Genomic DNA, 14,569 nt, shown 5'->3' with positions numbered 1-14,569 from the left:
GCGTTGATATTATGTGATTGTATTCTATTGCAATATGCAGTAATTAAAAGTTGATGTTAAATCAAAAGTAATTCACAAATACTTGAAAATGAGATGATTTAATGGCAATAATTCTCTGTGGTTACAACTGAATTAATTACAAACAACTGTATAAAATGATAAAACATGAAATGATAAAACATATGATATAAATTGTACCCAGCTTAAATTAAAAATAAAGTTACCAGAGGTAGAAGGAGAGACACAGGGGTAGGGAGAGAGAGACAAAGAGAGCAAGTAGGCCTCAAAGATAGACTCCAGAGGAGGAGAGGAGAGGAGCAGAGCAGGAGAGCGCAGACCAGGAAAAGAAGAGGCTGAGCAGCGTTTACCACCTGTTTTGTATCTTTCTTGACCATGTGACTAAAGCCCAAATGCTAAGACTTTCAAACTGACCAATCAACATGTGACCACATTGTAAAACCCCCAAAGTCCACATACCAGGCCCTGATCTTATCAGTATCTGCCTTTGTAGTCAGTATGGACCTTCTCGAGTCAAAAAGACATGTTTTGTCATATAAACAAATGCATATGATCATTTAGCCCAGGGATGGGCTAACTTGATCCTCGAGGGCCGGTGTCCCTGCAGAGTTTTGTTCCAACAGTAGTCAAACACACCTGCACATGCTAATCAGTGGCTGTTTCTCAATATGCGTTCTTCAGCGGTCTTGCGTCCTCGTGTTCTCGTGCAACGTCATCATCAGCTGCCCAAGTTCAGTTCCAATACTCAAGACCGCAAGTGCGGAGGACGCGTGAAACTTCCCGGATGTGTTCTTGATATCGAGGACGCACCGATGCAGACTTGAGCAACGAACTCGCTCTGGAAGTCCCAGAAGTCATTGCGACTGGAGGTGGGAAGCGCAACATTTTATTTAGATTTATTAATAAAGTTCAGAGATATCACTTATTTACCTCAGGAGTTTCCCTAAATGAACCGGTGAAAGTAATCATTAACTTGGACATCTTAATAAAGGAATAAACACATTAAGGGTGTTTGTTTGCTGAAATTCGTATTAAAATCTGTTTTATTTATATTGTGCAGAGTATATTTATAATGTTTTTATGCATAGTATGTATTTTGAAGAGGGGAGAAACAATAAATTGTTGTATGAGTGCTGTAATGTTTAAATAATTTACTATTTAAAACGCGTGAAGGTCACGTGACCATCAGGAAGAACGCAGCATCTCATTTCTCAAAGGACGCATTCTCTGCCCTCGCGGTCTCCTGAGTTCGTTCTTCCGAAGACACCTGGCAAGACCGGTCTCCACAAGAACGCAAGTCCGTTCTCTGCGTTCTTGGAATTGAGAAACAGCCAGTGTCTTTAAGATTACAAGAAATCTATAAGCAGGTGTGTTTGATTAGGGTTGGAGCTAAACTGTGCGGGACACCGGCCCTCCAGGACCGAGTTTGCCCATTCCTGATTTAGCCTCTTACACCTGTTATGGTTTTCGCATTTCAGTTTTACTGTATATTGTGAAGACTGGATTTGTTCTTTGATTTTGGTTGACATCATTAGCTTGTGTTGAGCTGATAATTACGCTCTGGTGTGTTTCTAATATAACAGACAGCTAAGAGAGTGATCCTGCTGTCAGGAACGCCAGCCATGTCCAGACCCGCTGAACTCTACACTCAGATTCAGGCTGTCCGGCCCGCACTGTTTCCACGCTTTCATGACTTCGGCACACGATACTGCGATGCCAAACAGGTACGTTCATCTATTCTGTTTAATAAATTATTTAAATCTTTATTTAATTTGATGATGATGTTTGCTACTGTTTTCAACATGTAAAAGATTTAACATGCTGCTTGCATGTCTTACAAGAAGGGAAACATGTTACAACATTTTGCTTACATTTTATGTTGCTATTTTAATATTATTGACAAAAATTAGCATGATGTTAGCATGTTTTAGCATAAATGATCTTTGCATGTTTAACCATTTGTTAGCATAAATTAGCATGTTTCCTGCATGAATTATCCTAGTCTATTTAAGCAATTGTTAGCATAAATTAGCATGTTTTAGCATGAATTATCCTAGCATGTTTAAGCAATTGTTAGCGTAAATTAACATGTTTCTAGCATGAATTGTCCTAGCATATTTAAGCAATTGTTAGCATTAATTAGCATGTTTCTAGCATGAATTATCCTAGCATGTTTAAGCAATTGTTAGCGTAAATTAGTATGTTTCTAGCATAAATTATCCTAGCATATTTAAGCAATTGTTAGCATAAATTTGCATGTTTTAGCATAAATTATCTTTGCATGTTTAACCAATTGTTGGCATAAATTAACATGTTTCCAGCATGAATTATCCTAGCATATTTAAGCAATTGTTAGCGTAAATTAGCATGTTTCTAGCATGAACTATCCTAGCATTTTTAAGCAATTGTTAGCATAAATTAGCATGTTTTAGCATAAATTATCTTTGCATGTTTAACTAATTGTTAGCATAAATTAGCATGTTTCCAGCATGAATTATCCTAGCCTATTTAAGCAATTGTTAGCATAAATTAGCATGTTTTAGCATGAATTATCCTAGCATGTTTAAGCAATTGTTAGCGTATATTAGCATGTTTCTAGCATGAATTATCCTAGCATATTTAAGCAATTGTTAGCATTAATTAGAATATTTCTAGTATGAATTATCCTAGCATATTTAAGCAGTTGTTAGCATTAATTAGCATGTTTCTAACATGAATTATCCTAGCATATTTAAGCAGTTGTTAGCATAAATTAGCATGTTTTTAGCATGATTTACCCTAGCATGTTTAAGCAATTGTAAGCATTAATTAGCATGTTTCTAGCATGAATTATCCTAGCATGTTTAAGCAATTGTTAGCGTAAATTAGCATGTTTCTAGCATGAATTATCCTAGCATATTTAAGCAATTGTTAGCATAAATTAGCATGTTTTAGCATAAATTATCTTTGCATGTTTAACCAATTGTTAGCATAAATTAACATGTTTCCAGCATGAATTATCCTAGCCTATTTAAGCAATTGTTAGCAGAAATTAGCATGTTTTAGCATGAATTATCCTAGCATGTTTAAGCAATTGTTAACGTAAATTAGCATGTTTCTAGCATGAATTATCCTAGGATATTTAAGCAATTGTTAGCATTAATTAGCATGTTTCTAGCATGAATTATCCTAGCATATTTAAGCAATTGTTAGCATAAATTAGCATGTTTTTAGCATGAATTACCCTAGCATGTTTAAGAAATTGTTAGCATAAATTAGTATGTTTCTAGCATAAATTATCCTAGCATATTTTAGCAATGGTTAGCATAAATTTGCATATTTTTGCATGAATTATCCTTGCATAGTTAATCAATTGTTAGCATAAATTAGCATGTTTCTAGAATGAATTATTCTAGCATATTTAAGCAATTGTTAGCATAAATTAGCATGTTTTTAGCATGGTATATCATTGCATATTTGAGCAATTGTTTGCATAAATAAGTATGGTTTTAGCATGAATTATCCTAGCTTATTTAATAAATTGTTAGCAAAAAAGTGTATGTATCTAGCATGAATTATCCTATCATATTAAAGCAATTGTTAGCATAAATTAGCATGTTTCTAGCATGAATTATTCTAGCATATTTAAGCAATTGTTAGCATGAATTAGCATGTGTTTAGCATGAATTATCCTTGCATGTTTAAGCATTTGTTAGCGTAGATTAGCATGTTTCTAACATTAATTATCCTTGCATATTTAAGTAATTGTTAGCATAATTAAGCATGTTGTTTGCATGTTTTTAGCATGTTTAACAATTTGACTGAAGGAATAACATGTTGTCAGCAATATTTCTGCGTGTTTACCATTATTTTAGCATAGGTTTTAGTAATTGTTGGCATAAAAATGCATGTTGTTTACATGTTTCTGCTTGTACTGATTAGCATGTTGTTAGCATGTTTTAATGTGAATAACTTATTTTTGTTTTTGCTAGCATTAATTAGCATGTTGTTTGCATGGTTTTTAGAGTGTTTAACAATTTGATTGCTCAAACTAACATGTTGGTAATGCTTCAGCATTTTTCATATTATACTAGCATGAGTTAGCATGTTTGCTAACATGTTTCTAAATTAAATTTTTACGAGTTATGAATTTAAAGGGGCTGCGCGATGGCGCAGTGAGGAGCATGCTCGCCTCAATACAAAAAGGTCGCTGGGTCGAGCCTCGGCTGGGTCAGTTGGCTTTTTTTGTGTGGAGTTTGCATGTTTCCTCCGGGTGCTCCAGTATCACCCATAAGTTCAAAGACGTGGTACTGGTCAATTGGGTAGGCTAAAATTGTCCGTAGTGTATGTGTGTGAATGAGTGTGTATGGATGTTTCTTACTGATGGGTTGCAGTTGGAAGGGCATCCACTGTGTAAAACATATGCTGGATAAGTTGGCGGTTCATTCCGCAGTGGGGACCTCAGGTTAATAAAGGGACTATGCTGAAAAGAAAATGAATGAATTAAATGTCAAACCCGCTTGCCATATCTCCGTCTGCAGCTGCCGTGGGGTTGGGATTACTCCAGCTCCTCTAATCTGACTGAACTCAAGCTGCTGCTGGAGGAGTCTCTGATGCTCCGACGCCTCAAATCAGAGGTGCTTTCACAGCTGCCTGCCAAACAGAGGAAAGTGGTCACTGTAACCACAGACGGCATCAACTCCAGGACCAAAGCAGCCCTCAATGCCGCGGCCAGAGAGCTCGCCAAAGGATACCACAACGTCAGTGCAAACACTTAGAAAAGTGCTAGGGCTGAAGAATATGTAAAAGAAAAAAATCATTATTGCCACAACAGTATATGCATCTATTAGTGTATGCAATATCTATAAGTATATGCGCTATATACAATATCTATTAGTATATGCAATAATATATGCAATATCTACTAGTATGTGCAATAGTATATATGCAATATCTATTTGGTTATGCAATATCTATTAGTATATGCAATATTATATACAATATCTATTAGTATATGCAGTAATATATACAATCTTATATACAATATCTATTAGTATATGCAATATTATAAGCAATATCTATTTGTATATTCAGTGATATATGCAATGTCTACTGGTATTTGCAATAGTATATGCAATATTATATACAATACCTACTAGTATATGAAATAATATATGCAATATCTAGTATGTGCAATATTACATACAATATTAGTATATGCAATAATAAATACAATATCTATTAGTATGTGCAATAGTATATGAAATATCTATTTGTATATGCCATATCTTTTAGTATATGCAATATTATGTGCTATATCTACTAGTATGTGTAATCGTATATGCAATATCTATTTGAATATGCAATATCTATTAGCGTATGCAATATTATATACGATGTCTATTAGTATATGCAATATTTTATACGATATCTATTAGTATATGCAATAATATATGCAATATCTACTAGTACATGAAATGATATACACAATATCTATTAATATATGCAATATTGTATACAATATCTACTAGTATGTGCAGTAGTATATGTAATATCTACTAGTATGTGAAATAATATATGCAATATCTACTCGTATGTGCAATATTACATACAATATCTATTAGTATATGCAATATTATATACGATATCTATTAGTATATGAAATATTTTATACGATATCTATTAGTATATGCAATAGTTTATACGATATGTATTAGAATATGCAATATCTACTAGTATGTACAACAGTATATGCAATATCTATTTGTATATGCAATATTATATACAATATCTACTAGTATATGAAATAATATATGCAATATCTACTAGTATATGAAATAATATATGCAATATCTATTAGTATATGCAATATTATATATGAAATCTATCAGTATATGCAATAACATATGCAATATCTACTAGTATGTGCAATAATATATGCAATATTTACTAGTACATGAAATTATATATACAATATCTATTAATATATGCAATATTGTATACAATATCTACTAGTATGTGAAATAATATATGCAATATCTACTCGTATGTGCAATAATATATGCAATATCTACTCGTATGTGCAATATTATATACGATGTCTATTAGTATATGCAATATTTTATACGATATCTATTAGTATATACAATATCTATTCGTATATGCAATATATATTTGTATATGAAATATTAAATGCAATATCTATTAGTATATGCAATATTATATGCAATATCTATTAGCGTATGCAATATTATATACGATGTCTATTAGTATATGCAATATTTTATACGATATCTATTAGTATATGCAATAATATATGCAATATCTACTAGTACATGAAATGATATACACAATATCTATTAATATATGCAATATTGTATACAATATCTACTAGTATGTGCAGTAGTATATGTAATATCTACTAGTATTTGAAATAATATATGCAATATCTACTCGTATGTGCAATATTACATACAATATCTATTAGTATATGCAATATTATATACGATATCTATTAGTATATGCAATATTTTATACGATATCTATTAGTATATGCAATAGTATATACGATATGTATTAGAATATGCAATATCTACTAGTATGTACAGCAGTATATGCAATATCTATTTGTATATGCAATATTATATGCAATATCTACTAGTATATGAAATAATATATGCAATATCTATTAGTATATGCAATATTATATATGAAATCTATTAGTATATGCAATAATATATGCACTATCTACTAGTACATGAAATGATATACACAATATCTATTAAAATATGCAATATTGTATGCAATATCTACTAGTATGTGCAGTAGTATATGTAATATCTACTAGTATTTGAAATAATATATGCAATATCTACTCGTATGTGCAATATTATGTACAATATCTATTAGTATGTGCAATATCTATTCGTATATGCAATATCTATTTGTATATGCAATATTAAATGCAATATCTATTAGTATATGCAATATTATATGCAATATCTATTAGTATATGCAATATATATTTGAATATGCAATATTAATTGCAATATCTATTAGTATACGCAATATTATTTACGATATCTATTAGTATATGTAATAATATATGCAATATCTACTAGTATGTGCAGTAGTATATGCAATATCTACTAGTATGTGCAATATTAAATACAATATCTATTAGTATGTGCAATAGTATATGCAATATCTATTTGTATATGCAATATCTTTTAGAATATGCATTAGTATGTGCAATATCTATTAGTATATGCAATAATACATGCAATATCTTTTAGTATATGCATTAGTATGTGCTATATCTATTTGTATATGCAATATTATATTTGAGCATTTATATATAAAGAAATAACCTCATAAATAGATTTTATTAATAGGGTTCACACTCATTCTGTGCTTTAAACCTACTTGAAAACTAAAGAGATTGGTGATAATCACTGTGACCCCGGATTAATGAAGGGACTAAGCTGAAAAGAAAATGAAGAAATGAAGAAATGTTTGCAAAATATATAAAAAAAAAATATATCATTATAACCATTTTTTACTGAAGAAAAAAAATCTAAACTTAGTCATTTACTTTGTTTTTATCAAATGTTGTGTACAGCAAGAGTTACTAATAGCTTAAATAAATGGGGATGGATGGGTTTGGGATTAATAAACAATGACAGAATTTGTGTTTAATGAGCTTTTCTGTGTTTATGTGCAGAAATCCCAGGAGAAAGAAGCACTCCTGGTTTTCTTCAACCACACAGCAGAGGCCAAGATCAGAGCTATCATGTATGTCTGTCCATTATGAGCACAAAGCAAACATCACAGCTTCATGGAGTTCCACAAAAACATACATTCATTTATTATGGTGACTCCTAAATTTCATTAGTTAAATCAGTGTGCTGAAGCATGCTATAAACAACTGGAGAGCAGCAGGAACACTTTAAAACATTAGTGACATGGTAATTCATGTTTAGATTATGTTAAAACATGCCAGACTTGTATACTAGCATGCTGCAGTCTTACAACATATTTTAGAAGTATATCGGTGGTAGTAAACGCAGTTTTTGATGTGTTTTTCAGGGAGTATATCTCAGACATGTTGGAGTGCGGACGAGAGAAGTTTCTGGTGTTTGCTCATCATAAACTGGTGCTGGACAGTATAACCAAAGAACTTGGGGAGAAGGTACAGTTTATTTTTTTTATTTATGTATTTATTTCATTATCTTTTTGTGTTTTTGAGTTTTTACTTCATTTATTTTTATTTAAAAATATGTTCTATTTTATTTTTTACAATGAATTGAGACTAATGATAAATCTGGAATAGTCAAATTTGATAACGTAGTAACCACCAACCATTTACCCAGAACACCTTACCAACCAAATCATTCAGAGACCATTCAGAAACCACCTAACTGTTGCCAAAAAACCACAGAGACCACCAATTGCAGCAGACACAATGATTTTACATAAAATCTAAAAATCTACCTTGTATTATTATATGATATTATTGTTTCCCAGTGAAGGGTTGCAGCTGGAAGAGCATCCGCTCCATAAAACATATGCTGGATAAGTTGGCGGTTCATTACACTGTTATGGCCTCTGATTCTCAAAGGGACTGAGCCGAAAAGAAAATGAATGAATGATATTATTGTTTCCCAGTGATGGGTTGCAGCTGAAAGGGCATCCGCTGCATAAAACATATGCTTGATAAGTTTGCAGTTCATTCCGCTGTGGCAATTCCCAGATTAATAAAGGGACTGAGCCGAAAAGAAAATTAATAAATTAATGATATCATTGAAACTGAAAACCTTTAACCATTGCCTTCCATACTGTCTATTTCCCTACAATGTAAGTCAGTGGTTACAGGTTTTCAGCCTTCTTCAAAATATCTGCTTTTGTGTTTAATGGTAGAAAGACACTCATAAAGGTTTGGAACAAGTAAAGGCCTAGTAAATGATAACAGAATTTTAAATTTCTGGGTGAATTCTCCCTTTTTATTGGGAAAATTATTGAAACTTTTTAGTGAGAGGCTAATGGTCTAATCTGATTCAATTATTTATGCTGAGCTAAGCTAAAAGTGTTCCTGTCAGATCCGGATATCATCTGAATGGTTTCAAAAATGCTAAAAATCAACTCTTAACACAGGGCCTGTAAAATGAGCCTATTTACAAAATAAGTGCAGTTTTCATTTTAGTAAAGTGTGATATACAGTAGATGTGTGTGGTGTGTGTGTATTAAAGGGATGGTTCATCAAAAAAATGAAAATGTACTCATTAATCACTCACCTTCAAGTGGTTTCAAGCCTTCATGAGTTTCTTTTTTCTGTTAAACACCAACGAATATATTTTAAAGAAAGCTGAAAACCTGTAACCATTGACTTGCATAGTAAAAAAAAAACATATAAAAGTCAATGGTTACAGGTTTACAACATTTTTCTAAATATCTGCAAATTAGCAAAATTGTTTATGATAAGCTAAGCTAAAAATGTTCCCGTCAGATCCGGATATCATCTGAATGGTTTGAAAAATGCTAAAATCAACTCTAACACAGGGACTGTAAAATGAGCCTATTTACAAAATAAGTGGAGTGTTCATTTCAATATAGTGTGATATAGATGTGTGTTGTTTGTGTCTATTAAAAGGATAGTTTATCCAAAAATGAGAATTTACTCATTATCCACTCACCCTCAAGTGGTTTCAAACATTCATGAGTTTCTTTATTCTGATAAACACAAAAGAATAAATTTTAAAGAAAGCTGAAAACCTGTAACCATTGACTTGCATAGTAGAAAAGCAATATGAAAGTCAGTGGTTACAGGTTTACAACATTTTTCTAAATATCTGCTTTTGTGTTTAACAGTAGAAAGACACTCATAAAGATTTGGAACAAGTAAATGCCTAGTAAATGATGACAGAATTTTCATTTCTGGGTAAATTCTCCCTTTAAATAGGAAAATTATTCAAACCTTTGAGTGAAAGGCTAATGGTCTAATCTGATTCAATTATTTATGCTAAGCTAAGCTAAAAGTGTTCCCGTCAGATCCGGATATCATCTGAATGGTTTGAAAAATGCTAAAATCAACTCTAACACAGGGACTGTAAAATGAGCCTATTTACAAAATAAGTGGAGTGTTCATTTCAATATAGTGTGATATAGATGTGTGTTGTTTGTGTCTATTAAAAGGATAGTTCATCCAAAAATGAGAATTTACTCATTATCCACTCACCCTCAAGTGGTTTCAAACATTCATGAGTTTCTTTATTCTGATAAACACAAAAAAAAATACATTTAAAGAAAGCTGAAAACCTGTAACCACTGACTTGCATAGTAGAAAAACAATATGAAAGTCAATGGTTACAGGTTTACAACATTTTTGTAAATATCTGCTTTTGTGTTTTGGAATAAGTAAAGACCTAGTAAATGATGACAGAATTTTCATTTCTGGGTAAATTCTACCTTTAAATAGGAAAAATTGTTCAAACTTTTGAGTGAGAGGCTAATGGTCTAATCTGATTCAATTATTTATGCTAAGCTAAGCTAAAAGTGTTCCCGTCAGATCCGAATATCATCTGAATGGTTTGAAAATGGTAAAACACATCTGTTTAACTCTAGGAGAGCAGTAAAATTAGCCTTTTTCCAAACAAGTGTCTTTTAAGTAGAATGTATAGCTGATTGAGTTCCACACAATTCAGTCATGTTGTCGATTTACTTAACAAATTCTTGGTGGATTAAACATTTAAGTTGTCCCAAAATAATTACACCCCTTGTGTTGTTTTAGCTCATTTTAAATAAGTAGTTTGAACAGGTAGCAAAATAGTTGTTTAGGTGTATGGTAGGGCTGCACGATATTGGAAAAATGTTGTTTTGCTGCGTTATGTATTGCCATATAAATATAATTTCACCAGATGATTTGAATAGCTCTATTTGGAAAGATTTCATTTTTAGATCGACTGGACAGATCAAGTCTTTCTATGCTGTGCATCTGCATAAAATATAATAAATGACAAGCATATATAAATATGACAGAGCAAGAATAAAGAAATAAACAGTGCTGTATGGTTTTCTAGGGAGTCTAACAGTATTCAAAAATTCAACAATCAAGCTTAAAATAAGATCATTGTATGAATAATCTAAACAATATATGTATCATATCTTTATCTTTTAATATTAATCCTGCAATGTGACATTTGAGCATACACACATTGCGATATCGATGCTCAAATTATATATTGTTCAGCCCTAGTGTATGCTGTGTTGTTTGTGTGTTCAGAGCATCAGCTTCATCCGTATCGACGGCTCGACACCGTCAGCGGAGCGTCAGCTGCTGTGTGAGCGTTTCCAGGCGTCCCAGCAGAGCTGTGTGGCCGTTCTGTCCATCACCGCCGCTAACATGGGGCTCACACTGCACTCTGCAGCACTCGTGGTGTTCGCGGAGCTCTTTTGGAACCCTGGAGTGAGAAACGCACTCGCACTACACTACAGTCATCACAAACATTTACATATCAGATGTTAATGTGAAATCATGTGTTTACTTCAGATAGTTTCCAAATTAAAATCTGTTCTAATTTTTTTTTTTTTTAAATTAGAATATGCAAAAAGGTACATAAATTGGGATCATACAAATACAAAGAAAATCAACAAAAAACAATAACAAAACAACAACAAAAAACAAAACAAAAACAATATAGTCAGGTACTGGGGTCCGTTCTTCATAGGTGGATTACTCAGTTAGCTGGATTTGACACGATCCAGGATCGTTTCGTTCTTTAAAGCTGATCTGAGAGTTGTTGTCATAGCAACAGTTCTGCTAGCTCAAACCTGATCGGGAGCAGGCTCAATTCACATAAACAGGATTAGATCGGCTCAGTTCAAGCAAAGATAATACAGAAAGCATGTTCCCAATTCTGATATTTTCTTACAGTTGTAGTTATATACACTTGGGAAAATGGTACATATTTTTTAACTATATATAAAGTTATAGTCATTAATAAAATAAATAAAGTTATACTTAATAATAAAACTTATGCAATCTGCACCCTTGAAATGAAAGTACAAAGACTGCCACCTGGTGGTGCAAAGAGAAAACTTATTTATATGAACTTTTTACATCGCTTTAATACAAATTGTGTATAATAGAAATGCAGAATATGTGACTTTTTCTTAAAGCAATAATACATTTATGCAGTCATAAACATGTTTTGATAGTTAATATGCCAGTGATTTGATGCTTCACAAAAGTTTCAGATGCCTTTAAAATATCAAAATGGTTTTGTAAACAACCAGTTATTCTTTACACCCATTAAAAAAACGGCTACTATAATAAAGAAAATCTGCTCTAAATGTTGAACTAAATACATTGATTTGCATTGAAATAAATGATGAATACACTTGACACATGAAAGTGTAAAGCCTGCAGCTTACAACAAATGTGGAAGGTTATTGCGTGTCATATTTAACAAATGGTTTACTGCTAATTTGATGTAATTTTGCTCACATGGATAATTGAATATTAATCAGATGATGTCATTACGCTGCTGTGCCGTCAGCCAATCGTTGCATTGCTGATCATGATTTCGAGGATCGATAGATCAGTCCTTCACAACACAAGCAGCGATCTCAGATCAGTTTATCCAGACATTCTAATCTGCTTCGCGAACTTGTTTGAAGAACCAAATTAGCGAGAGATCAGTTATCAAGATTAAAAGATCCAGGATCTGCCAAAACATCTTAGATCATTTAAGCGAGGTTTAAGCACCCTGGTAGGTGTGTGTGTGCGTGCGTGCATGCGTGTAAAGGTAACTTGGTGGACAGGTCAGAATACATACATAAGGAATAATAACAGTCAATAAATGAAGCAAGTATCGCAGATATAAGTAAACCAGATTGAAAGACACCAGTCAGTGGTAGGGAGAAACAACAATGCTTAGTAATGTATGATAGTAATAAAGACAGTAAAAAGAAAGAGGACAACAGTAATAATAACTGACAATGATAATAATTCACAAGTACTACACCAAATACTACTACAGAAAGTTACTTATATTACAACAACTACTGCTGCTACTACAGCCACAACCACGACTATTACTACTACAATGTCTACTAATACTGATACTACTACAACAATGACTACCACTACTGATACTACTACAGCGTCTGCTACAACTAATACAACAACGTCTACTACTGCTACTACCGCAATCACTGCTACTACAACATCTACATCAACAACATCTACAGTACTACTGATACTACAACACTAACAACGACTACTACTGCTACAACGTCACCTTTACTACTTCTGCTACCACTATACCAACGACATCAACTAGTACAGGAACTACTACTTCAATAATCACAATTACAATCGATACTACTACAACGACTACTACTACTACTACAAGTACAACTACTACAACTACTGCAACCTTCATAATGATAATGGTATTAATACTTATAATAAAGATAATGAAAGATAACAGGAGGACAGGTCAGATCTGTTCTCATTTTTGAGATGTGCAATTTTGTTCGATGCGTGACGTAATTTGTACTGAAACATGAAGACATGGGATATAAACAGTGTCCACGGGGTCTTAAAAATGTCTTTCATAAATCCATTTAGAGACATTATCTTAAATGGTGTTTTACGAGGTAGTCAGTTTTGTATCAGCATGCAAAAGTTTGCCTAAATTTAATCTATAAATATGGGGTGGGATGGTATGTGGTTTATGAATTCGATAAAATCCTGCTAGATTTGACATCACTTAGCTCGGAGTGACAAACCTGCAAGCTTTGGATTTTTGTATCTTCTACATGTAAAATTAGTCGCTTTTTTGATTCACACTAGCTTTGTAGATATCCTTGTTCCTGTTCTGCTTATTAGCAGAATAATGAGAGAGATATGTTTTAAGAAATTGTTATAACTTTTCTTGAAAGTCAAGTTTCCATACAATAAGACTATTCTGCCTCTAAAAGCTCAGATGATGACGTCAAGGTTTTGGAAGTTTCTGATTGGCTAATTGACAACATTTGAGTTAATTAGAGGCACAACTGTAGAACAGTATTTAAGGAGAAGCTCAAACACACTGCTGCCTTGTGTGACAACATGGGAAAATCAACAAGCCAGAATCAACAACAAAGCCAGATTACAATTAGCTAAATTACACTGGGAAAAGACTAATATTGGAGACATGTCCTGTGCTCTGATGGAACTAAGATTGAACTGTTTGGCCATAATGACCAGTGTTACATTTGGAGGGCAAAGGGGAAAGCGCACAAGCCTAGAAACACCATCCCAACTGTGAAGTATGGGGGCGGCAGCATCATGTTGTGTGGCTGTTTTGCTGCAGGAGGGACTGGTCCACTTCACAGCATAGATGGCATCATGAAGAAAGAACATTATGGAGAAATACTGAAGCAACATCTCAAGACATCAGCCAGGAAATTTAAACTTGGCCACAAATGGGTCTTCCAAACAGACCATGAGCCTAAGCATACTGCCAAATTAGTTCAAATGTGCTTTAAGGACAACAGAGTGAATGTTTTGGAGTGGCCATCACAAAGC

The 14,569-nt window shown here is 32.9% G+C and overlaps 2 protein-coding genes across 5 annotated transcripts in view; one reads left to right on the top strand and one right to left on the bottom strand.

Moving 5' to 3' along the window:
- The window catches only part of nme9 (NME/NM23 family member 9), a 462,322-nt gene that overhangs the window by 406,913 nt on the left and 40,840 nt on the right, over nt 1–14,569 (bottom strand). The window lies entirely within an intron of this gene.
- Nucleotides 1–14,569, top strand: part of smarcal1 (SWI/SNF related, matrix associated, actin dependent regulator of chromatin, subfamily a-like 1) — a 49,313-nt gene that overhangs the window by 25,519 nt on the left and 9,225 nt on the right. For all 4 annotated transcript variants that reach the window (XM_073912000.1, XM_073912001.1, NM_001127466.1 and 1 more), the window contains 5 exon segments: nt 1,602–1,742; nt 4,539–4,757; nt 7,721–7,791; nt 8,086–8,188; nt 11,276–11,458. In XM_073912000.1, coding sequence (XP_073768101.1) covers nt 1,602–1,742; nt 4,539–4,757; nt 7,721–7,791; nt 8,086–8,188; nt 11,276–11,458 — 717 coding nt within the window.

The sequence above is a fragment of the Danio rerio genome, chromosome 9, assembly GCF_049306965.1.
Source record: "Danio rerio strain Tuebingen ecotype United States chromosome 9, GRCz12tu, whole genome shotgun sequence".
NCBI classification, from domain to species: domain Eukaryota; kingdom Metazoa; phylum Chordata; class Actinopteri; order Cypriniformes; family Danionidae; genus Danio; species Danio rerio.
This window is presented reverse-complemented; position numbering and strand designations above follow the sequence as displayed.